Source organism: Python bivittatus, unplaced genomic scaffold, assembly GCF_059951505.1.
Source record: "Python bivittatus isolate LINGU-HERP-01145 unplaced genomic scaffold, Pbiv_v1 ctg000310_np1212, whole genome shotgun sequence".
Classification (NCBI taxonomy): domain Eukaryota; kingdom Metazoa; phylum Chordata; class Lepidosauria; order Squamata; family Pythonidae; genus Python; species Python bivittatus.
The window spans coordinates 2,345,011-2,369,280 of NW_028277054.1; the positions used below are offsets into that span (position 1 = coordinate 2,345,011).

The following is a 24,270-nucleotide window of genomic DNA, read 5'->3' on the forward strand; positions in this document are numbered from 1 at the left end:
CTTATGTATCAACTGCTGTTCCAAAAAAGCCCAACAACATGCTTTAAAATATATATATATATATGTATATTTTACACATACATACATACACACACACACACATACATACATACATACATACATACATACATACATACATACAATGTGATGGAAGGTCATCCAGAAAAGGGAAAAGAAATGGGGAACCCTCTTCTTTTCTACTGCAGGCAGAAAAAAAAATCAGGAGGAGTCTGGTAACACGTTTTCTGACTAGCACATTTTATTTAAAAGCAGAAGTTTTGGGGAGCTGAAGCTCAAAAATCGGGAGGTTACCAGCACTTTTTCCAACTAGCACCTTTTATTCAAAGGCAGATTTTTTTTAGTAAAATGTGCTAGGCGGAAAGCAGGCCCCCTGATTTTTTTTATCGCTGTAAGATAACCCAGCTCTCCTCCTCCACCCTGCAGGCAGACAGCAATTCTAATTTATTGTCCTTTACTTGCCCCTCTCTGTCAGAGCAGGGTTAGCGCCCAGGAAGTGAAACGTGGGGTTGGTAGGCTTGGGGCTAACTTTAGAAATGGAGCCCAGACCCCCCGGGGCATAATCTTGATTGCAAGAGCAGCGTGGAGGTCAGCAGCAACAGCAAAGCGATTCTGCGGTTCGGTTTAAGAGAAATCCGGGCCGTTTGAGAAAATACACGCTTTACAGCTGTGCCCTGGCGGCGGCTGCTGCTGCTGCTGCTGCTGCTGCTGCTGCTGCTGCTGCTGCTGCTGCTATCCCCGAGTGCCCTTCTGTCTTGCTCCATCATGTCATTTGTACTCTCTCATGGGTCAGAGTCCAACTGGCAGGGTGTAGTTGCAAATTCCGAGTCATCCGCTCATGCCTTCACCCCTCCCCAACACCATCGTGCCCTCTGTCCCAATTAACCGAGCTGCCTGGCCCTCTGCATCCCGCGTTGGTTTCCCCAGAGCTCTGTCAGCTTGTTCAGCCAGGCATACCCCCCCCACTAAACCTGCAGAGTTAATTGCTGACCACCCCCTCCAGTGCCACTCCCTGCCTCAGCCTCTGCAGACAGCACACCCACCCATTACCCTAATCAGTGCCCCAGTTAGAATTTTTATGGTGCTGATTTCCTGCCGATAGGACCAACTGAGCAGCGTTTGCTTTCTTGCCTGGCTAGACACATCTCCGTTTCAGGGTCCACCGAGTGACTGTTCCTTGGTAAAGCTCAGGCAGAAATACAAGCGGTGAGGACATTGTCTTTCAGCCTAGACAGAACGCCCTTGCCTGCCCCTGCGTTGGTGGGAAAATGTGGATGAAATCCAAGAATGAACTCAACCCGTCAGCCCTGCAAGGTAGATCAGACTAAGAAACCAGTGCCCTATAAGTCAGGACTACTTTTATTGTCACAGAATCATGCAAATCTGTGCTTCCCCCTCCCTCATTTTATCTTTGTGTGAACTAGGTGAGGCTTGTCTGAAACGTTTTCTCACATTACTTTCTTGGCTTGGGCTCAAGCCCCTCTTATCTGACCAGCGTCTTGGTAGTGGCTCTCCTGTAATGGTATGTGGGAATGACCTTGGGAGACAGGAGGAAGAGTCACAGACTAGGCAACGGTCAAATAAGAGGCAGCTGAGCTTGCAGAAGCTCAGAAGCAAAATGGGGGCATGGCAGACATCTCAGAAGGGACCCTCCCTAGTTTCTTGGACTGTAAAAGCAAGGGAGGAGAGTTGTACTATCATGTAACCTTGCAGTAAAGTTAAAGCTAGTACTTTTGGGTGTGCTTCTTGTCTGGACTACCTCGCAAGGCTGACATCTTCCTCCTTCCTTCAAGGCCATTCCCTGTGTCCTCTACAATCTGTTTCCATGGTGGAACACAGTTGTAGGGGAAGAGCACTGAAAGAACAGCAACCTCTGTGCCTAGGCAAAGATTTCCCCCCCTTTTCACTACTACATCCACACAACTGATAACCTCCTGAGCTGGTACGGAGTTAAATTTGACCTCATTCAACGGACCCTTTCGGTCATAAGATCTGCTGGATGAGGTGGGGAAGTCGTAAGATCTTGCAAGTCCAGATTAGATTAAATTTTCTGGTCAAATACTCTGCTTAGTTTATGCGTAGCGTAAGTTTACTTTGGATCTGTTACTATAGCTTCCCCCAGGGGTGAGCTCCCATTTTCCTGTCCTGAGTGGTCCGGGGCTGGGTGAGAGTTCTGGAACTTGCAGTCCAACATGTTGGAAGCACCAGGTTAAGGAAGGTTGGGCTGGGTGGGGGGCTTTCCATGGGACAGGAAAGGCCCACAGGACTTCCCTACCTTGTCCAGGAGGTGCTGAGGTGGCAATGCCATTGGTGAATGGTGTGGCCTCTACCTGTGAGGACAGGTGGGCTGGTGCCACCTCCCCTGTGCTCCACCCTTTTTTCCTTGCCCTATAAAAGCAATACATTTTGTGCTTAAGTTCTCGCATTGGTGTTTGGTCTGGACCGGTAGCTCTAAAGGACTGCAGCATCAACATGGCTTACACCCCGGCACCTGGCTACATGCCAGTTTATAACCCGGTAAGTGTGTCTCCCACCTGTCTTGGCTGGTCCTTACGCCTTACCCTATTCTTCCAGCAAGGTTATTATACGCACGACGCTGGAGAAATACTGACATGCCCACAGTGGAGGAACAGAGTGTAAAGAGGGGAGAATGAGCAGAAATGGCACCACTGACCTGTTTGGTCAGGGATAAAACAACAAGCACTTTTATGAAAGACCAGAAGCCTTTTATGGGCTTTCTGCTGAAAATGGAAAAAAAGTGAAATGGGGATTTCTGGATTCGCTGATGGAAAAAAGGGTTGAGAGTGGAGCAGAAGGGAGGGATAATAAGTTTGTGAAGTTCTAGGTATGCTCTGAGCTTGGTGGTTTGCTTTAAGTCAGGGAGCACCAAGGACTCCCCTGTTCAAACCTGAGTTATGGGTATTCTCTTCTCTTGGGATAATAAGTTTGTAATGGCCGTACAGATCTTTAATTATCTTTTTCTTTCTTGTCTTTCTATTTCTACTGTTCTCTGCACTTTTCTCTCTTTTTCCTTTCCCTAACTTTATTTTTTTCACTTCTATCTTTTATCGATGTAAAAATCTTTAATAAAAATTGTATTTAAAAAAAACCTTACTATATTCTACCTTAAGAATCCGTCTCATCTGGGAGAAAAATGGCCATCCGCTCAGTCGTTCAGGAACTCGGCAGCCCTGAACTTCCCCTCCTGCGGGGTTTGGCCTCACGTGCCCAGAACACCTGGCCAGTCTGAACTGCCTCGAGCCTTTCTACACAGCCATAAAAATAATCAAATCCCCCTTTAAAATATTTGGAGAGGAGGAGGTTAAAAGAACAACAAATGAACTTCAACTTACAGTAAAGTTTGGCGGTCCTTTTTCAGTCAAGGAGGTTGAGCATAACCCCAAATCAATCCACTCCAGATTAGGGAATATTTCTCTAATGATCCTGTTGTCCCCACTCTTCTTTCTGCCTCCTTTATGGAGAAGATTTTCTTCCAGCTGGAGAAGTTCAAAGCTGCTCCCAAGCAATAAAGGTGGGGTGACTTCTACCAAACTTGTCCGGTGGCACGGATACCCGCCTCTGAAAGGTTGCCTTAGGGGATTGTAACCTCACACTTTTTTTTTCTTCCCAGTCTAGAGAGGGTTTGAGAAAAAACATTCAACAATTTCAAGGATAAGCCATTCAGAGTATCTTCCCCCTTTAAAATTAAATTATTTGCTCCTTAATTGAAGTGCAATTAAGTGCTGTGCTTTGCTGGATGGAAGAGAGCCAGTTTGATGTAGTGGTGAAGGCACCAGGCTAGAAACCGGGAGACCTGAGTTCTAGTGCTGCTTTAGGCATGAAGCCAGCTGGGTGACCTTGGGCCAGTCCCTCTCTCTCAGCCCTGGGAAGGAGGCAATGGCAAAAACTTCTGAAATCTTGCCAAGAAAACTGCAGGGACTAGTCCAGACAGTCACCAGGAGTCAATGCTGACTTGAAGGCTCAATCAATCAATCAATCAATCAATATATTTGCTGGATGGAGGAAGCTCTTGCATAGGATGGTCTGGGGGGAAAACACCTTCTGTAATGAGCTGTAGGAATTACCTTGAGGCACAGGAGGAAGGGCTGCAACCAAGACAATGTGATAAGAGAAATCTGAGTCTGGGGCAGAAATGTAATTTGAGAAAGCGTCTCAGACAAGACTCTTCCTAGTTCTCTTGTAGATAAAGGAAGGGAGGAGGGAGGCGCATTCAGACCTGCAAGATTGATGTCAGCCCTTTGAAATAGGCCAGATTAGGAAACCAAAGTCACGATGCTAATGCTACTTTTACGGTGGCAGAATCTTGCTAGTCTGAATCTTGCAAGCCAACCACCAAACTCAGAGGCCACCAAGAACTCCACAGTTCAGTCCTGAGCTACAGCGATTCTCTTCTATTGGAAGAAATGAAAATATTTCTCACTAAATGGGCCAAACTTCCCACACTCTTTTGAGGTTCCCCCTTTTTTTAACGCAATTCCTCCCACCCAGTGTGTGCTGTTAGGGTTGCAGCAGCCACCCCACCCACCTGCAGATGAAACAGGGTTCTCCTATAAAAGCTCCAGAAATGCAGAGGAAAAGGCAGATGCCATCCTGGCCTCACCAGCCTGACCCAGTTGGCACTTGCAACATTTCTGCTGTCCTCAGTACAGTAGTTCCTCCTGTGCATGGAGAGATCTGATAAGGTGCTGGCGTCCGGCCAGGCTTGCTCAATCTCCCGATCAGCCCGTAGAGATAAAAGCAGAACCGGTCCATGGCTGCAGTTCTGATGCTTCCTCCACGCCTTCACTCCCCTGCCACGTTCGGTGGATTAATCATTAGCAGAGGATTAGTCATTAGCAGAGGCCCTCTCGCTAGATCTCCGTTTGATCTGTGGAAGCCCCACGGAAAGGTTGATGCAAGGCACAGGTTGCCGTTGGCTAGTCTGAAAGTCAACGTTGTCTTTGGCAGTAAAGTCATGGCCATTACCAGGGGTGTCCTCCAAGGGTGGTCAAAAAAGTCAGGATGGTGGAAACGGTGGTGCAGTTGAAGCTCCACCTGTTTTTTGTGGCACCTAAGACAACAGGCAGAACTTCACTGCACTGTGGTAGCCACCATTCTGGCTTTTTTGACCACCCCCTGAGGACACCCCTGGCCACTATGTGGCTTTTTTCAGCCATGTTTTTGTATCTTCTGAATTGATGCTACTAGCCACGCAATGACCAAACATGGTTTTTCATCAAAGGGGCTAGAAACTTGTCTCTGGGTGTGTTTTAAGAACCGTTGCAGTTTCGGTATGTGGAGTGGTGCCTTGAGATGATAACTAGATTTCTGATCTTTGGTCTGGTTCATCATTTTCTGTCTTCCAGACCCTCCCTTACCATCAGCCTGTCCCCGGTGGACTCCGCCCTGGGATGTCTGTATATGTGCAAGGCACAGTGCCCAAACACACCAACAGGTAACACACCTTTGGGGGCTCACAGGAAGGGCAAGATGGTACCTTACTCAAAATGATTGAAGATGATGATGATGATGATGATGATGATGATGATGATGATGATGATGGTGATGATGATGATGGTGAGGAGGAGGAGGAGGAGGAGGAAGAAGAAGAAGAAGAAGAAGAAGAAGAAGAAGAAGAAGAAGAAGAAGAAGAAGAAGAAGAAGAAGAAGAAGAAGAAGAAGAAGAAGAAGAAGAAGAAGAAGAAGAAGAAGAAGAAGAAGAAGAAGAAGTTAAGAGTAGTTTATATAATCCAAATTCTGCACCAAGATTATCCCAGAATTCTGGCATGGTTGCATTTGTGTGCAAACCCAGCAAAGAAATGGACAGTCTCTGCTCATGTGATTCCAAGCCTTGGGTAGAGTTTTTGCTCTGGCCCCTAAAAGCCTTTCTTGGTTCTTCAGATAGTTCCACTTCCTGCTCCTTCCAACTCCAACTAAGCCATGAGGGCTAGGAACTTGATTCTAGGAACTCTTCAAACAAAAAAACAACATCCTACGGATTATGGAGGGGGGCAGAGCTCCACTCTGAGGTTCTTGCACCTCCCTTTTAATTTTCCTCCTCTTTTTTTCCTCTCTCTCTTCCAGATTCCGGGTGAACTTTGCCTGTGGCCAGCATGAGGGCCACGACATCGCCTTCCACTTCAACCCTCGCTTTGACGGGAGGGACAAAGTTGTGCTCAACACATATCAGGGGGGCAAGTGGGGAAAGGAAGAGCATCACGGGATGCCCTTCAAAAAGGGGCAGCATTTCGAGGTCATCTTCATTGTCAATGATGCAGGATACCAGGTTGGTGCGTGCGACAGAGGCTTCTTGGAGGGGTGCACGTGTCTCTGCGTTCCACCCCCAGAATTCACCGTTTGTCTGGAATGCGCCGCGAATGCATTTAATATCGACTTTCCCAACTTGATATCTTCCAGATGGGATGGAAATGATGTACAGGTCGTCCTTATTTAGCAACCACAACTGGGACTGGCAACTTGGTCATTAGGTGAAGCGGTTGCTAAGTGAAACTGCAATTGTGCTTAGGATCTTCCTTCAGCTTTCCTCTACTTTACTGCAAAGTTTCTCAATCTCAGCAACTTTAAGATGTATGGATGCCAAAGGCTGGCTGGCCTTGGCTGGACGCCAAGGGCTGGCTGGGGAATTCTGGGAGTTGGCGTCCATACATCTTAAAGTTGCTGAGATTGAGAAACACTGCTTTACAGACCTGTGAAAGTCACAAATGTGAGGACTGGTTGCAAAGTTATTGTTTCGTCATTGTTCGTAACTGCAAACAGTCAGTAAACAAGGCAGTTGCTAAATGAGGATCACCTGTAACTGAAGGGAGGACCTTTTGGTCCGGGGGGGAAAAAACAGGGTATCAGTGTAATTTGCACCATTTTATATAAGTTGGAGACCACTCTTGATTTTTGAACAATGTGCCAAAAGGCACATTCCAAAAAGGCACATTATCTTAAAATCATATTCTTTTCTTTTCAAGCACATATTTCATAGTTTCCCTCTTTTTGGCAAAATTTGTCATTTGATAACAACTCCTTGAGGTCTCTGGAGAGGAGGGTTGTCTGCAGGGGGAGGGGAGTCAAAAAAGTCAAGATGGTGGCTATAAATACACAAAGCCCTCTCCCTTTTTACATGTACACATTTTGACCTTTTTGACCCCCTCGATGGCCACCCTGCCCAGCTTTGGAAGCCGCACTTCTAAATTACCTCTGATTTTTTTTTTTTTTAATTCAATAGTATATTGTCAAAACGGTTTCTCCCACCTTGGCTGACCTGGAGCACACCAAGGATGGCGGTGTTCTGTTTTCCCCGTCTGAAAAATGGATCGTGCCTTGGCTTTGCCTCCCCGGAGGGGTGGGGTGGGGTGGGGTCCCGGCAAGGATAAACCGGTTTTTCCCGTACAGAAAGTGGGTGATCCCAACCGAGCCTTGTTCCCTCTGCCAGGTCCTGGTGAACAGCAACCCCTTCTGCAGCTATGGCCACAGAATCCCCCCACAATGTGTGCAGGTTGTGAGTGCTGAGGGAGACCTGGAGCTGCAGTCTCTGACCGTCATGGGAGGACCAATGATGGGAAACATGGTGAGTGTTCAATATTGACAAGTCAGCACCTTAATATCTGTGATGGACTGTGGGAAAGACCTTGGGAGACGGAGCGAAGAGATGCTGCTGAGGGAACGGTCAGATAAGAGGGGACATAGCCCAGAGCTGCATAACGGGTGGAGAAAGAGGACCAGAAGGGACCCCCCTAGTTTCTTGGGCTGTAAAGGAGACGGAGGGAGAATTGTACTTTCAGACTTGCAAGATTCGGTCAACGTAGCATCGCAGCAAAGTAGAATTAGCCCATCTGGCTGTGATTCCTCTCTGGTTTACCCTGCGAGGCCGACAATAACTATTCTGGGAACTGATTCTGGGCTGTTTCAATGCCCAAGCTGCCACTTTCTCTTTCTCCCCTCCAGTCGCTCTTCCTCGTACGCCTTTCTTGACGGCTAATAAACGCTGCCCTTGTGGGTCCTCAGTAGCTCTTGTCTTGGCTTAGTGACTGCGCACGCTAGCAAAAATAAGCTAGGATGATCCTAGGACCAGCAACTGAACAAGGAGCAAATTTACCCCAAGCTGGGGTCCTGCTCTCACCATGCAAATATCCATAAAACAGTGTTTCTCAACCTTGGCGACACGGGGTGATAACCTTCTGTGAAACATCTACCAAAGGTGGCCGGGTCAAAGGCCACGGTGTCATTTTTGGCTCGGTGCAAATCTCTTTCTGTGATTTTGCACAACCGAGGTGACAAACCCAAACTGATTGCAGTGGCTGTTTCTTCTCTGCCTCTGTAGCACGATGCAAGTCTTGGCACTCTTGAGCACCGCAAGGTTAACGTAACCCACTTAATCCAGGTTCTCCATTCACGCAATAGAGTGATTTGCAACAGGCTAAGCTACGCTCAAAAACTAATCAAGGTTAAAACTAACTGGGTTCAGCAAGGGGTTCAAAGGCACCCACAAAGGCTTCAACTGACCCGGGTGAACGTGCCACACAAACCCAGCCACTGTTGTCTTCCTGTCCTTTAGGGCACGATGCCGAACCCTGGATGTGGGCCACCCCAAAATCTTCCTGTAAGTACTCAGAAGGAGAAAAGGGGGGCAGAGACATCCAGGGCTGGAGGTCAAAAAAGTCAAGATGCTGGCTGCCACGGAGCAATCAAAGACCTATATCTTGCAGCAACTTGCAGCCGCCTCCAGGGTGGAGCAGCTGTTTCAGACATGCCCCATGTTCTGAGTTCAATTTCAGTTTTTCCAGCTGCAGAATTAGGAAAACGTTGAGGGTTCACTTCTCTGGACACCCCCAATCCTCAGGGCATGATGCCCGATTTTAGCTCCCCATCTCTCCAGTGGATAAGACCAGCAAGTAAAGGGGGCATGGAAGGGGACCCCCTGAGGCTTCCTTGCTGGAGGGTGGTGATGATGATAGATGATGAGAGAGAGAGAGAGAGAGAGAGAGAGGATACATGGATGGAGAACTCTTATGATTTAGCCCCAGGTGCATTACCCTAAACCAGGGTTTTTCAACCTTGGCTACCTTTTAGATATTCTGGGAGTTGAAGTCCCCACGTCTTAAAGTAGCCAAGGTCGAGAAATGCTGCCCTGGACCACAATAACCATGCTGGCTGGGGATGATGGAGGGTACAGTTAATGCAGTGACTGCCAGTTCACTGGATTTTCTGTTTTATTCATCAAACTTGCGTGGCCGCCCAAAGTTGCTTTTCTGTGAGATGGGCGGCTGTGCAGATTGGATTAATAAATAAAATAAATAATAAATGTCTGCCAGAATTGCAATTGCAAGGTCGGGGGGGGGGGGGCACTACATACATTGATTAAATAAACAGATAAGTAACTTTGCCACGAGGAAGCAAAACCCCAGTGAGCAGGTCCTTGCTCTTGGTCACAGTCTTTTGGAGCTGTGGGCACCATCTCTGAAGTCCCCCCCCGGCCCCGTTAGATTATTGCATGCATCTCTGTGCAGCCACCGTGAACCCTTGGACAGCGGCCTGGTGCCAAGCAAGCGGAAATGGAAAAGTCTTGCCCCGTTTCTCAGAACCCTAAAACCAGCATTGCCTTGTCCACGGAATTGGGAGATCCAGGAAAAGACAAACAGCCAGGGATTTAGGAGAAAAACATGGAGTCATTAACAGCCCCTTTGGATTTCTTTCCCAACAGATGATGATGGCCCCCGCAGTCCACCACCCCGTAAGTATCAAGAAGCTTGCTAACCCAGCTCTTTTCTCCTTATTTTAGCCCGGAATTGAGGGAAGGGACAGAAACCAGGAGGTGGGGAGTCTGTCTGGATATGTGCATGTTCGGGCGCAATTCAAGGAGCCTTGTATTTCCTGGGGTTTGGCTTAGATCGTGCTCACGGTGGACAATGAGGACTAGAAACTTGAAATTTTACTAAGTAATCTGCCAAGGGCTTAATGCTTGGTTTTGGTTCACTATGCCTCTAAAATCATACGTCATTAAAAAAAAAAAAAAAGGAATAGCAAGTGAAGTCTTTAAGGGAAAGTTGGCTTATTTAAGGTTAATGAGGAGACTAGCATTAGTCGCTAAAAGCTGCCCGCCCCCCCATGACTCAGAAAATCTCTAGTTGAGCAAGCAATTGGAGAAATTGGGGTGGGAGGAGGCCGTTGTGCCAATGTGGGGCAGAGCAGAAAGGAAGACATATATATTGCACCGTACACTAACCAACACCCTGAAAAACAAGCAAATTAAGGTTAATCCTAAACTTGCTAATCATGTTGTGCATACATGGTGAAAAAGCAGAGGAGATACACACTGTTGTATCTGCAGATGGGTGTGAAAGAAAGAGACAAATCTTGGTCCCAAAGTGGCTGGAATCAAATATTCTGTTAAATGATTACAGATTTCTTTGCTTTGGGTTTAGGGTATGGCTAAGAAACCAGCTGTTGGAACCAAGGTTTATGATTTGATCTATAAACCCGGTCTTTTGTGATGCAATAAACCTGGGGTTTCTGCAGGATGCGATCAAAATGTCAACACTGGCGCCATCACAACCCCTCTATTTTTTATGGGCATTGCCCATAAAGAAATAGGCCGGGCTTTGATAGCACCGGCCAGGCTGCCATCTTGACTTCTTTGACCACACCCTGAGCAAACAAAGCCAGCCAGCATCTTCCTTCTGAGGCCAAACGTTGGTTTGCCTGGTTAAAGGAAGAGAAGCTTGCAACCGCCCAGGAAGGCAGGAGAAGCCCACCCAAGGCCAGATCCCACAAGCTGCCTTTGGGTGCCATGCTGTGGGTCCCCCGCTCGGCGCCCCAAAGCCCACCGGATTGCAACTCGCCTTGACCCCCAGCCAGCAGGGCCCAGGCCGCGCGGTGGGAGGGGGGCGTGAAGGGCAACCCAAGTGTAACCCGGATTGTCTCTATTTCAGCCGGTGCCCTACACGGGCAGCATTCTCGGAGGTCTGGGAGCCAAGAGGACCATCGTAGTGCGGGGCTTCGTGCCGGTGAACGCAAACAGGTCTCGGCTCTCTTTCCCCCACCCGTTTTGGGATTCGGGCAGAGGAGTGGAATCGGTGTAACCGCTGGGCATCGCTGCCTTGCAGGGCCCCGGCCCCACCCTGCCGGTGTCTCCCTGGCATCACACACTTCAGCTCGCTTGCCCCCTGCCCGCGCGTTAAAAGCCAGGACTCTGGTTTGGCTTTGGAACAGCACAACCCCAGTCCGAGGGCCGGGCGAAGACCCTTCCCGGTTCATCTCCTTTCTGCGACTCTCCCGTCGACTCTGCCCGTCCACAGGACCGGCCCAGGGGACACGGAGCTTAAGGGGAGCGGAAGCACAGTGCCACACAGTAGAAACGTGGTCTGTGGCACTCACGGCCCCAAGAAGCAGCGAAGGCTGTTAGCACAGGACAGGGTTCCCCAAAGCAGTCAATGTCGACCCCCCAGGGTCTGCGGGACTATCCATTATTGTTGCGGCGATTATTATTATTATTATTATTATTATTATTATTATTATTCGTAGTATTATTAGTTAAAGTAGCATTTATTAAATTATTTTCATATCATAAATGTTTGGGGGCCGATGAACAATCTGAAACTTCTTGAAGGGGTCGATGTGCTGAAGAGTTTGGGGGCTTGGGAGGTGGCTTTAAAGCATGATTCACGGAGCGCCGTGAAGGCGGGATCAGCTGTTCTTCATCAGAACAAGATGCTTCCATGAGTAAAGGGTGAAGGGAAAAAAGCCAGCTCTTGCTCCTTTTTCCAAAGTTTATTCACTGGTAGACTGCTGCTGAATATGGGGTTTTTGTTCTATATTTGTTTGTAGCTCACTGAGAGTTGGCTTTGATTGTGGCAGGATGTAAATGCAATGAATAAATAAATAACCTAAATGCCTAAAAGGCTAAACAGAACTTCCACATTCAGCAGCAGTCTACCAAATAATAATATTTGGAAAAAGAACAAGAGCTGGGGGTTTTTTCCTTCACCCTTTACTCATGGAAGCATCTGGCAGGCTGCTGTTGGATAAGGTGGGGGGCGGGGGAGATTGGATTTTATTTAATCCAAAAGCCTCGTCTTTGATGCCTGCTTTTTTCAATGTTTCCAAGGTTCCAGATCAATTTTATGGCTGGCCAGGATATCATTCTGCACATTAATCCGCGCATGGATGAGAGAACCGTGGTGCGCAACAGCTTCCTGAATGGCCGCTGGGGGCCTGAGGAACGGGACCTGCCCTTTAACCCTTTCCAACCTGGACAGTACTTTGATGTGAGTTGGCTTTGATTCCAGCAGGGGTGTCCGCAGGAAGGAGGTCAAAAAGGTCAACATGGCAGCCACAGCTATGCAATTGATGTCTTGCCCCTAACTTCCCTGGCTTGTGCGGACACCCCTGGATTCCAGCAAGGAGCCTGGCGGGTCGGTCAGCGAGAAGGCAGGCAGGCAGTGGGGCCTGGAGAGAAGATCTAGTGTGGTGCCTTCCAGAGGTGTAAGACTCCATCTCCCATAATTCCCAGCTGGCACAGCTTTGAGGAGCTGAAATCTGAACCTCTGGAATGCTGGCACAATAAATACCCCCTCTAGTGGAGAAGAGTGGAACTGCCATTCAGAATCCCATTTCCAGCTATCTGTTGGAAAATGGGTCGCACTGCCCATGGGGCTTTTGGGGGGGTAGCAAAAAAAAAAATCAGGGCGGCCGCTGCGACCCCCTGATCGAAGCCCCACCCCTTTATGTAGTGGGGGTGCTTTTTGATCTTGATGCAAGCTGCAGATGGCGTGGGCTGAGAACGCTTCTGCCTGGGGGGCTGGAGATGCTCCAGATGTGCTGGTTCGGCCCCACTAACACCCTTCCTCTCTCCCCAGCTCTCCATCCGCTGCGGCAACCACCGATTCAAGGTTTACGCCAATGGCCAGCCCTTCTTCAACTACGCCCATCGTTACCACAATTTCCCACAGATCGACACCCTCCGGATCCACGGAGACGTGGTCCTTTCCTACATCCAGTACTAAGCGTGGGGGGCGGGCAGAGAGCGGCCCGGCACAGGCCCCCATTCCTCTCTCTCTCAAGGTCTGCAGGGACACTCCGGGTCCTGCTGGATTGGCGCGGCCTACAAGCTCCAGTAAACTAACCAATTGATCAGACAGTCAAGAAAAACAGAGAATATTAAGCAGCATTTTCAATAAAGCACCTTGGTCAAGCAATGCCACAGGTATACTTTTCTGCCCTCTGAAATTTAAAGGCAGGAGTTAACCTCCTCAGGAATTTAAAAAGGCAACCCCAGTTCCCCACGGCTGGGTCCACATAGTGGTCTTGCAGAGTGTCTCCTGAGACAGGTTTAATTCTTGTTTTCTCCTGGCTGTAAGCACAGGGGTAGCATTCAACAGAGTCATGGGTTGGTTTCTATTCTATCTATACCAGTGTTTTTCAAACTCGGCAACTTTAAGATGGGTGGACTTCAACTCCCAGAATTCCCTTTTTCGAACTTGGCAACTTTAAGATGGGTGGACTTCAACTCCCAGAATTCCCTTCTTTGAACTTGGCGACTTTAAGGTGTGTGGACTTCAACGCCTAGAATTCCTTTTTTCGAACTTGGTGTCTTTAAGGTGTGTGGACTTCAACTCCCAGAATCCCCCAGCCATTATTGGGAATTCTGGGAGTCGAAGTCCACATGTCTTAAAGTCGCCCAGGATGAGAAACACTGATTTATACATACCTCTATCAATAAGCACCTGTAGAATCTATAGATCTGGAAGCTGTTAATCTGTTAAAGCTGTTACACTATTAATCTGTAACGGTTAAGGAAGGCTGTTACAACACCTCCATCACCTGCTTTCTGACAGTAAAGATTTTTAAAAATTTTCCCCTGATAAATTTCTCAAGGAGAGAGACAAGAGTTGGCTTGAAAATTTCCACCGAGTTCATAACCAAGTTGCTGATATTTACTGATGTCTGACTCAAAAGCACAGTTAAAATATAAACTCACCCCGCATTAAAAAAAAAAAAAACTGTTTACAGCAGAAACTGAACATAACTAGAGTTTGTTCAGATCCAGCAACTCCGAAGAGCCATTGCTGTAGTACAGTATTTTGTCTACTTTTCTGGAAGCTTCAGAATTGCGGTCCCTTAGTCAGAAAAGCCCATTTGCCTGTTGGAAGCACCTGGCGTGGTGGATGGTCAGAGGGGAGGGGAGCCCTGACCTCCGGGAACCATCTATGGGGCGATGCTGCGATGCACGTGCGACTATCCTTATCAGTCTCGGACCACAGACATCGGTGATCATCCTAGGGAATATTCGTCGCCAAATCATGTCTTTTTTTCAGCCCTGGGGCCTTCCCGCCCTAATCGACTGCCCAAAGCGAACGACACAGGTTTGGCCAGGAAAATGACTGGCCTTTATTGGCTGAAGGTAGCTGTCCCTTGCATTTCGTTATTCCAGTCGAACCACTTAGGAATTTGGTCTAGTATAGTACGGAGGTGGGAATGATATGCCTCTGCTGAGGATGACCCGGGTACAGGTAGTCCCCGGTTAAGGATGCCCAGTTTACGGACGACCCATAGTTCAGAACGGAGCCTACGGTAGCAAAATTGGAGTTAAATGCACAATAATCCGAGTTCAACACACAATGGTTTGAGTTCATTACACAATACTAGTTATATCAGTGCTTCTCAAGCTTGGCAACTTTAAGATGCGTGGACTCCAACTCCCAGAATTCCCCAGCCAGCAGAGCTGGCTGGGGAATTCTGGGAGTTGAAGTCCACACATCTTAAAGTTGCCAAGCTTGAGAAACACTGACTTAAGCAGTATTATGCAATAATACTCTTCCGGCTTACATACAAATTCGACTTGAGGACATATCTTGGGAACGGAACTCGTTCTTAAACCGGGGACTTCCTGCATTTCGAAGCATTTCCTTTCAAGGCTGCCTTTGCAACCTGCAGCCCTGCTCCGCTGAAGCAGGTGACCTTGGCGCTCATCAATAAAACGTCATCTTCTACCTGCTTTCTCAACCCTCAACAGTCAACAAGTGATTCATCCATGAGCCCTGCCTGGTGATGAAAGGCAGTGTCTTCCCTGAATGGCTTAGATCTCACCCTTTGATGGAAGCTTTTTTGGGGGGGGGCGGATTGGGAATCTACTGATTCCTTTCGATGAGCACAAACCCTCCTTCCAGCTGGGGCCATCGGCCAGGTGGGGTCAAAAAAGTCAAGATGGTGGCTGCAGCTGCGGGATCACAGCCCCGCCCTCTTTCCACAGGAGGCCTATCCCAAAGGATAGACCGTAGCAGCTTCAGCCTGTAACGGGTCCAAGGGTCTGTGGTCTCTGCAACGTCCCCAAACCCGTCAGGCGGAAACGTGACAGTCGAGGTCCCTAAATTCCAAGGACTCTCCGATGACGTTGGCATCGGAAGCAGAAAAGCCCGTTTTCTCGTGGTGGGAGTAAAAAATCTCCCTTCCTTGACTGGCAGGAGAAAAAAAAAAAAACCACCTTGCTAGGAATTTATGGCTCTTTCCACATCAGCCTGAAAGGGTGCCCTGCAGCAGTTTCTGCCCTGTGTCTTCCGGCAGGGCCAGACAGGCTGGCTCTGCCCACCCCTCCCCTGCCCTCCCCACCCCTTGCCTCTGATCTCCAGCCTCCCAATTGCCCAAACCTTGGCTTTTCTGCTCCTCCGCTGTCGAAGCAGCCGGGGACCCAACGGACCCGTGGAGTTGCCTTGTGGGCATCAAGTCACTGCTCCGGGGATGATGTCACCCTCATGGGGAGGCCTGACTCAGCGTGCCCTGGCAGGGCGTGGGCAGGGCTGCTGCTGGGAAAGATGCTCCGGGGAGTCGCCGGACATCTATAAAGAGAGGCTGGGGTGCAGCTGCAGGGTGCCTCCAGCCCAGCGTCGCAGAGATGGCCATAGAATTCGAGACATTAGTGAGTAACGCGACCGTTATAATTCGTGGAGCATCTCGGCTTGTATGTTGGGTTGCCAGGGGGGAGAGAAGGGGAGGGGAGAGGGGATGTCTGCAGGGGGGGTTTCCAAAAAGTCAAGATGGCGGCCACAACAGTGCCATCCAAGCCATAGTGCATAAAAAACAGGTGGAGCTTTTCCTTGCACCGCCACGGCCGCCATCTTGACTTTTTGGACCACCCCGGCTGGGTTGAAACAAGGTGCAAAGGCCCGGTGTAGCGAAGACCTGATCTGACCGCAGGATGGGCAATAGAAGCACGGCCAACTACTCAATGAAGCAAGGTGGCACCAACGTCACGTTAGCCTGAAGCTGGTCCAAGAGCCAAACCCACCTCAGCTTCCCCAAAACCCATCTCTTCCAGACAGGTTGGATTCCATGCCCATCATCCCCACCATCTGTTCGCTAGAAAGGATGGAGCGCAGGTCCTTCTGGACGTTCAGATGACGCCGTTTCTTAGCCCCATCTGGAGAGGTCGGAACCGGGGCGTGGGGCCAACGGTGCCAGCACGTGCGCCTTACGCCCCTTGACCTCCAGCGGGAGCAAAGAGAGGGGGGCGATTTGCACATCCTGCCATGCTGGGCACACTTGGTGGCCTAGAAGGCCGGGGGGGGGGGGTGGGCAGGGTGCTTTAAAAGCGGAGATGCGAAACCAGATGAAGCCGAGGGTTCTGGGGACTTGGAACGGAATCGTGGAGGGCTCTGTTTTTCTCACCCAAGGGAGCCTCTAATAATTCGGGGACGGAGGCCCTTGTCTGAGTCCCAGTCAGCTGGTCAGGTGGCAGCTTTGCAGGACCCCCAGGCCAGGGGGCCTGGCGCCTCTTTGGAAGACGGGAGGCTCCGACTGAATCACTGCCTTTCTCTGGGCACGGGTGGCATCTGGGTTTGCCCACTCTGCGTCACCTTGGCTAGGCCTATCTGGCCTGCCCTCTTTTTTCCCAACAGCGCGGGTGCAGGGCGACTGCAAACCAGTTCTGAGACTGGTTTGTCCTCTTGGGAGGGGTGGATGTCCTGGCAGTCCCTGTTGGCATTCCAGAACTACGTTTCCCAGGATTCCTTCAACTACAGTTTGGATGGTTTAAAACCTGCCACAAAAGCCCAACATTAAAGCTTTGGTTTTTCTGTTACATGGCAGTGTGCATGCGTGCACACGCACACATGCGCGCGCACACACACACCCCCGGCTCTCCCTGCTTAATTCCGCAGGGTCTCCCTGTTCAAAATGCAATCTGTGCCATCCTCCTTGGTGTCAGTCTGGACCACCCCTCCAATTATCTCAGCTGGCCGGGAAATTGGGGGCGTCACCTGGGGGCTCCAGGCTGGGTGGGCTGCCAGCCCTTCAAGGTAGACCAGACTAGGAAATCAACGTCACACAGGCAATGCTGCTTTTATTATAAGGTTACAGCAACAGAACCTTGCAAGTCTGAACCTACCTGGTGGGCACTCCAGCCGGGCAAGCGATGTGTTTAGCTCACAGCCCGGGTCTCCCTCCTCTTCCTCGCCCCAGCATTCCTCAGTCTCACCTTTGCAAGCAGCAGGAAGCGGAGCAGAGCTCTGGGTTTTTCAGTGATTCAGCAGAGGTTGCAAGGGCCGGCCCTCGCCTGCAGGACCTCAGCCTGCTGCTCAGGAACCGTGCGCAGCCCATTTCGAAAGAGAGGAACCCACCGCGTGACTCACTTTTCGCACCGCGCTTGAGGTGGACAACACGGTTTCAACACCGACGTTCTGCGGCAGCGAAAACGGCGGCTTAGAGAGGCTCTGTGGGTAGATAAAGCGATCTCGGTGCAAGCCCCAGAAAATCCCTGGGACCCGTCTGACGGGTTGGGAGCAGCTGAGAAGTCAGTCACGGGAAAATCAACTGATTTCAGCTCCAGGACGGAGAGAACAAGGGATACTGACAGACTTGGACGGAGTCAAATTCCTGTTAAATGAAATTCAGTCCAGAACTTTATTTATTTACTTCTTTGCTCAACCTGAGATGCTGCTTCACTGGTAACCGGCTTGCATTCCCAGGTACAGCCGAAAGGTTAGCACAACTAACGCAGCAAAGCCCAGCAATACAATTCTCCTATCGCACCAGTCTAATCAATTACAGGGAGACGTTGCTTAGCGACTCCCTCGTTTAGCGACCATTCGAAGTTACGATGGTGCTGAAGGAGTAACTTCATAACCGGTCCTTGCACTTACAGCTGTCAGAGTCCTGCGGTCACATGATTGACATTTGTGCCTCTCATAGCCAGCTTCCGACAAGCAGAGTCAATGGAGAAACCGATAGTGCAATCACAAGTCGTGGTCACATGATGTCTCGCTTAACGACTGAATGGGAAGTGACGTCATAAGTCCATTGTGGTTATGTGATGTTTTGCTTAGTGACTGTGTCGCTTGGCGATGGGGTTGCCAGTCCCAGTTGTGGTCGTTAAGTGAGGACTAGCTGTATATGACTGCAAGGGGAGACTCGTCTTAATGGCTTTCCTAAAGCCCATCAGGGTTGCCAGGATTCCATAACAAATTAGGCTAAATGGGGTTTTGGAGTCACTGTGTTAAACTGTAATGTGCTTTATTTGGGAATTGCAGATTATATGAGCAGAGCAATTTTAGTTAACCTGGGTATAAGTGTTCAGCATGTTATAGAAGCCTAGCCAATGGGTAACCCAGATCCATTCACTCTCTGTTTTCTCAGGCTCCATGGGTGTCTGTAGGTTCTCACAAGCAATTTTTGGGTTTTGGGTTTTAATTGTGAGCCGCCCAGAGTCACCCGTTGAGGGAGATGGGCGGCATACAACTTAAATAAATAAATAAATATAAATTTGAAGCCATATTTTCAAGTCCCAGACCAATAATTTTGCCTTGCAGAGATGTTTGAACTGCTGGGCCTTTCTAAGAGTGAATACACCTTTTTGTCCTCAAGAGGACTAGAAACACACTGCACCACATATCAATGACTGGAAACCCCTTATGGACTTTTTGTGTGAGAAAGAAAGTGACTTTGTGACTTGCGGTTTTGATGATTAGAAAGAAGTTATAGAAAGAAGGGAACTGTGACGAAATCTTGGAGAGAGGTTTGATTAGAATTGTACGTGTAACTGTTGAGAGGACGATTGGAAGATAGATAGATAGATAGATAGATAGATAGATAGATAGATAGATAGATAGATAGATAGATGGATGGATGGATGGATGGATGGATGTACACATACACACACACACACACACACACACATATATTCATGTTTTCTGTTTTTTAATGGTTTTTCTTTCCCTTTTTTCTATCTTTTCTTTCTGTTCCTTTCTATTTTTTTTTCCTTCTCACATTTATTTTACTATGTTTTCTTTCTTCTTTCTTTCTCTGAACGTATTTCTTACCTAAGTAAACTCTTTTAATAAAAACTATTTTAAAGAAAGAAAGAGACGCACGGCGCCACTACGACTGTCGAGGTCACCTTGATTTTTCTCTCTCGCAGAACATGCCGTACAATCGGGCCGTCCCGTGCGGCTTGGAGGTGGATTCTTGGGTTCTGCTGGAAGGCCTCATCCTGAAGCCAAGCAAAGGGTAACACACGCAGACCGCCTGGGTTGGGTTCCCATGACGTATTTCATCTGGCTACTGAATCCCCACGTTTGGGGGGAACGAGGGCACATTCGCCACGCGGGTTGGGTTCGTTCTAGGCTCCCCCCAAGCTAACCATGGTTAAAACAAGCCGCGTGTTGCATCTTGACGGAATGGAGCTGCTTGGTCTTTAATTGACCTAGTTATATGTATCCTGGGATTTAGGAAAGTAAATTTTTTTTTTGCCCCTTTGAAAAGGTTCCATTCTCAATCCATCCACATGGCGATCTGTAGATTATGCAAAGCAATTTTTTCGAACTCGCTGCCCTCCAAACAGCGTTTCTCAAACTTGGCCACTTTAAGATGTGTGGACTTCAACTCCCAGAATTCCCCAGCCAGCCATGCTGGCTGGGGAATTCTGGGAGTTGAAGTCCACACATCTTAAAGTGGCCAAGTTTGAGAAACACTGTGCTAGAATCCTGGGAGCTTGAGGTGAGAAAGGTATTCCTCATCATGTACAGAGTGTCTTCTCCACTCTTAGAGCCACTATTTCCATATCAAATACCCCCATTCTTTTAGGGAAAACCCCTTCTAAAAACATTTTTGCAGCAGCTGAGCTTAGCAAGGGTTTAGCAAGATGCCCTGGGGTGTGGGATTTAAATTTTTGCCCTGATATTTATGGTTGGCTCCATGTTGGGGGCTGATCCAACTAATACATCTGTAGGCTTATAATGTACTTTTTTCTCTGCATTTGGCACCCTAACTCTGTCATTTCCTACCATATTTTCAAAGGCCCTGAAATAGGGATTGAAGCGGGGGGAGCAGGTAGTGACGGATTGACCCCAGCTCTGGTTGGACAGTTATGGTGAAGAACTGTTGGCTTGTTTGGCAAGTCTGACTCATTCACCTGATGGCTATAGGGACTCAGATGACTAGCATGGCATGTTGTGTTGGGTGGTGGACCTAAACAGGAATGTCGTAGATGATGTGCCCCCCACCACCACCCATGGTCTGTGAGGAGAACATCCATGGGAGGAAGTTATGGAAGCCAGCTGGTTCTCCTGGAAAAAGGTCAAGGAAGGGCAAAGGAAACAAGGCAGAAAATCAAGTAGACTCTGATCTTCCTCTCCAGATTTCATGTGGACTTCGCTTATGGCCAGTTCCTTGGGGCCAACATCCCTCTGAAGTTCGAACTCCGCTTCGAGAAGACCCCAGCTTCCTCCACCAGAGCCATCTTGAGCCTCAACAGCTTTGCAAATCGACAGTGGGGGAAAGAGATCCGGATGGTGACTCACTTCCAGCAAAGCCAAAGGTTCAAGCTCCATTTCATCATCACCAGCAAAGGTTACAAGGTGGTAGAACAAACTGGTTGTCCTTCTTGGGGTTGGGGGGGTGGCCTCCCATTCCTCTAAATACAGAGTTGCCCAAGAAACTGCCTTAAGTACAGATGGAAGGTCCATCTATCCCGGTGGAAATCAAAATCCTTTGGGATTTTAGCATAGACATTTGGGGGTGAGCATAACAAAGTAAAGTAAAATTGGGATTCAGTAAAAGAGCCTGCCCCAATCTGGTGCCGTCCAGATGTTTTTGGGCCATCCTGGCTGGGAAATGTGAACACATCTGGAGGGCACCAGGTTACAGGTGTCATAATTCTCACCTAATTTCCAGCTCACCCCGGCTAGCAGACAGCTGTGTACCCCACAGCTGGGCCAGATTACAAATTTCCACCACTTCCCTGACCAGCACCAGTTCTAATCTTTAAGATGGGTGAAGACCAGGACGACTTCTTCATGCAAAGTTATGTGAAATGTAACTTACAGAGCTCTGATCTCTAGCTTACATGGCTTGGAAAGGGGATTATGAGCATGTGTGAAGGGCTTCCTTGGTGGCCAACAAGGAAGCTGCATGAAAACTCCACGGGTGGAAGCATCTACCTTCTAATTCCAGACGTCAAGGAAAATTTGTGAATTAGAATTATGGCGCTATCTTACAAGCAGTTTTCTTGGCAAGAATTCCCACTTTACCTTACAGCCCTGCAACATCCTGGTCTCCCACCCAAATATTAACCAGGCCTGACCCTCCTTAACTCTGAAGTCAAGAAGAGGTTATGCAACCAGCTAGCCCTCTCTTCACCAGCACTGAACTCAGGGGAATCATACTCCTGATACAACTGGAGATTTATCTGCTTTGCTGCCCCCCTTTTTTTTGGCAGATAATGGAGAACGACATTTTGCTTTCCGAGTTCGACCACCGCCTTTCTCCCAAGGCCATCCGTTTCCTGGAAATGGACGGGGACATCAAGCTGGAGAAGGTGGCCTTCAGCTGGGAGAGGAACAGGGAAACCAGGAACCCTTGATTTGGTGAAGGCTGGCAAGAGGAAGAGCCCTGCAAATCAAATCATGCATCCACACCATTTTATGTAGCTTATTTTGCAGCCAACATCCAGGGCTATCCTGCTGTCATTCTGAGGTGGAATCGTGGCATCCTAAATCTTTTAGACAGTGTATTTTGGGTGTGTCTAATATCTGGCAAATTAAAAGAAATGAAGAGTTATTGTCTCTGGTTTTATTTGGTACTGCTTAAATAGATGTTGTTTGGATCTTCTGAATCTACTCCAACCCTCAGGACTTGTTCAGGAGTGTCTGCAGGGTGTGGTCAAAAAAGTCAAGATGGTAGCTGCGGCGCACATAAAACTTGGGACCAGCTTCCATCTGCCACCCCCTGAACTTGTTCTTCCCCATCCACTCAGAGCCTTCAGATTAAATTTCAGTCCCCTACCAAATTGGTCACACCTGCTGTGAAAACAATACTGCTCTTACATGTGTGAACACCACCACCATTTTTACTTTAGGAGACTTCTCTCCGGCTTGGCACCTTTCAGATTTGGGGATCCCGTTGCCAGAACTAGTGGCAACAGCAGCAACGGCAGATCCTACATTGGTTTAGGATTAGGGCCAAAGCCGATTAAATTCTCCATGTTGCCCCATTGCCTTCGAACTCTTGAAGAAGTTCCAAGTCAAAGATGAACCAGGGAGACCACACTTGACTGAGAAACGCCGGTAAATGGGTTTTCCCCCTGTAAGCTTTTACTATATCAATCTTATCTCAGAGAAATACTGCTAGAAAAGCGCAGGAAATAATCCTATTGCCAATGTTCTTCAGCAGAGATGGAAATCTTCCAGGTGTTGATGTATATACATAATATACACGCTTGCTTATAGAATATATACACTTGCTTTGAAAATATCCTGGTTTATGCCAGCAATAAAACGGCGCTGGTTATTTTTGATTCAGCCACCTAAGTCCAAACTGGATTGGTCCCCCAAACCCTTTCCGGTCAGACTGGTTTATGGGCCACGTTATGATGAAAACACGTGATTTAGCAGAGGAAAGAGTCATGCACAGGTACTTGATTGGGGAGATTTCCAGAAAGATTTCCCAACCCTGTCCATAAATCAACAGACAATTCTTGTGGTTTTTCAAATGGAGTCTCAAGTCTTTTCTAGCACACGAACAGCAGCTTCCTCCTCCAATTATTTACAAGGATTAAAACACACACCAAACCAACCAACCCTCAGCACAGTGTAAATTGCATGAAGTTCTCCCAAACGAAGAATTGATGTTCAGGAAGGACGACAGAATCACCCAACTCACCCTACGTGGCTGTTCATCTTACCACTCATCTGGGATGAATGCCATCCCACCCCACTTGCACACTCTCAGTCTATAATGGCCCTCTAATGCCATCATCTCTTTTTAGATTCTCATAACTTTCACACTTTTTGCATCTCTCGTATATATGTAGCTTTTTTATTTTACGCACTTTATAGGGCTCTTACATGCATCGTTCAGCCTATTATATTTTTATGCATCTTAATGACTTCACCCCAGTGTTTCTCAACCTTGGCAGCATGAAGATGTGTGGACTTCAACCCCCAGAATTCCCCAGTCAGGATAGGGGGATTCTGGGAGTTGGTCCACACATCTTCAAGCTGCCAAGGTTGAGAAACACTGCGCTACCCTATCCCCTTACACTGGTCTATCACTGTAAGAAACAATAATCTAATTTTGCAGCCTCAAACCTAGCAGAGAACGACCAATGGCACATCTCTCTGATTCCAGCCTTTCGCATGGCTGGCTGGGTGATGCAGTCAAGGAAAGCCACCTCTGACATGAGGCAAAGGGCTTCTGGAGCTGGGTGTGACCATGATTCTCTCCTCCTGCACGGGAAGGCCAAGTGGGCAAACATATGAGATGGCCATATGAGATGGCTCTTCCAAGGGGATGGGCTTAACATTGGTAGAACACGCAACCAAGTTGGTCATGCTTCATGTATTCAAGATGGTAGCCCATACATACAATATGGGATAATCAGGTCAGGGTTGAGGGTTAGGGACAACAATGTTCAGAAGGATCCAATAGTAGTGTCTATTGCTGATGGAGGTGGTGGGCTTCTCTTCACTACGGATCCTGTCCGCCATGGGCCCTTCCAGCAATATAATTGTGTTCAGTTGATTTCCTAAGCTTCAGATCGAAGGAGCTTGGTTAACCAGGTTGGGGAACGTCTTTAGAAAATGGATGCCAAGGTCAGCATTCCCCAACCACAATGTGGGAGGTAGACTGTCTGGGCACAGATGGACTACAATGAGCTTCCAAAGATGAGAAAAGGCAACTACCGGTGAGCAATGACAGATCTGGGGGTGTCGGGCAAAGAATGGAGGCAGTGGTGGGGAAGAACGACAATAGAAA

General features: G+C 48.4%; 2 protein-coding genes across 3 annotated transcripts; both read left to right on the forward strand.

Moving 5' to 3' along the window:
- The first annotated feature begins 103 nt into the window (after positions 1-103).
- LOC103054516 (galectin-4) lies at positions 104-13,219 on the forward strand. Of its 2 annotated transcripts, XM_015889826.3 has the most exons (9): positions 104-2,535; positions 5,385-5,473; positions 6,103-6,304; positions 7,463-7,597; positions 8,585-8,629; positions 9,731-9,760; positions 10,959-11,047; positions 12,134-12,293; positions 12,885-13,219. In XM_015889826.3, the coding sequence occupies exons 1-9, from the start codon at positions 2,491-2,493 to the stop codon at positions 13,029-13,031; spliced, it is 942 nt and encodes a 313-aa protein (XP_015745312.1). In that variant the 5' UTR covers positions 104-2,490; the 3' UTR covers positions 13,032-13,219. The 2 variants fall into 2 exon arrangements, with proteins under 2 accessions (XP_015745312.1, XP_025028966.1); XM_025173198.2 differs by lacking the exon at positions 8,585-8,629.
- A 2,628-nt stretch (positions 13,220-15,847) lies between these two features.
- Positions 15,848-22,548, forward strand: LOC103053008 (galectin-6-like). Its single transcript, XM_007438242.3, has 4 exons — positions 15,848-15,940; positions 19,436-19,524; positions 20,654-20,873; positions 21,734-22,548. Exons 1-4 carry the CDS (start codon positions 15,917-15,919, stop codon positions 21,875-21,877), a joined length of 477 nt encoding a protein of 158 aa, XP_007438304.1. The 5' UTR covers positions 15,848-15,916; the 3' UTR covers positions 21,878-22,548.
- The last annotated feature ends 1,722 nt before the right edge of the window (positions 22,549-24,270 follow it).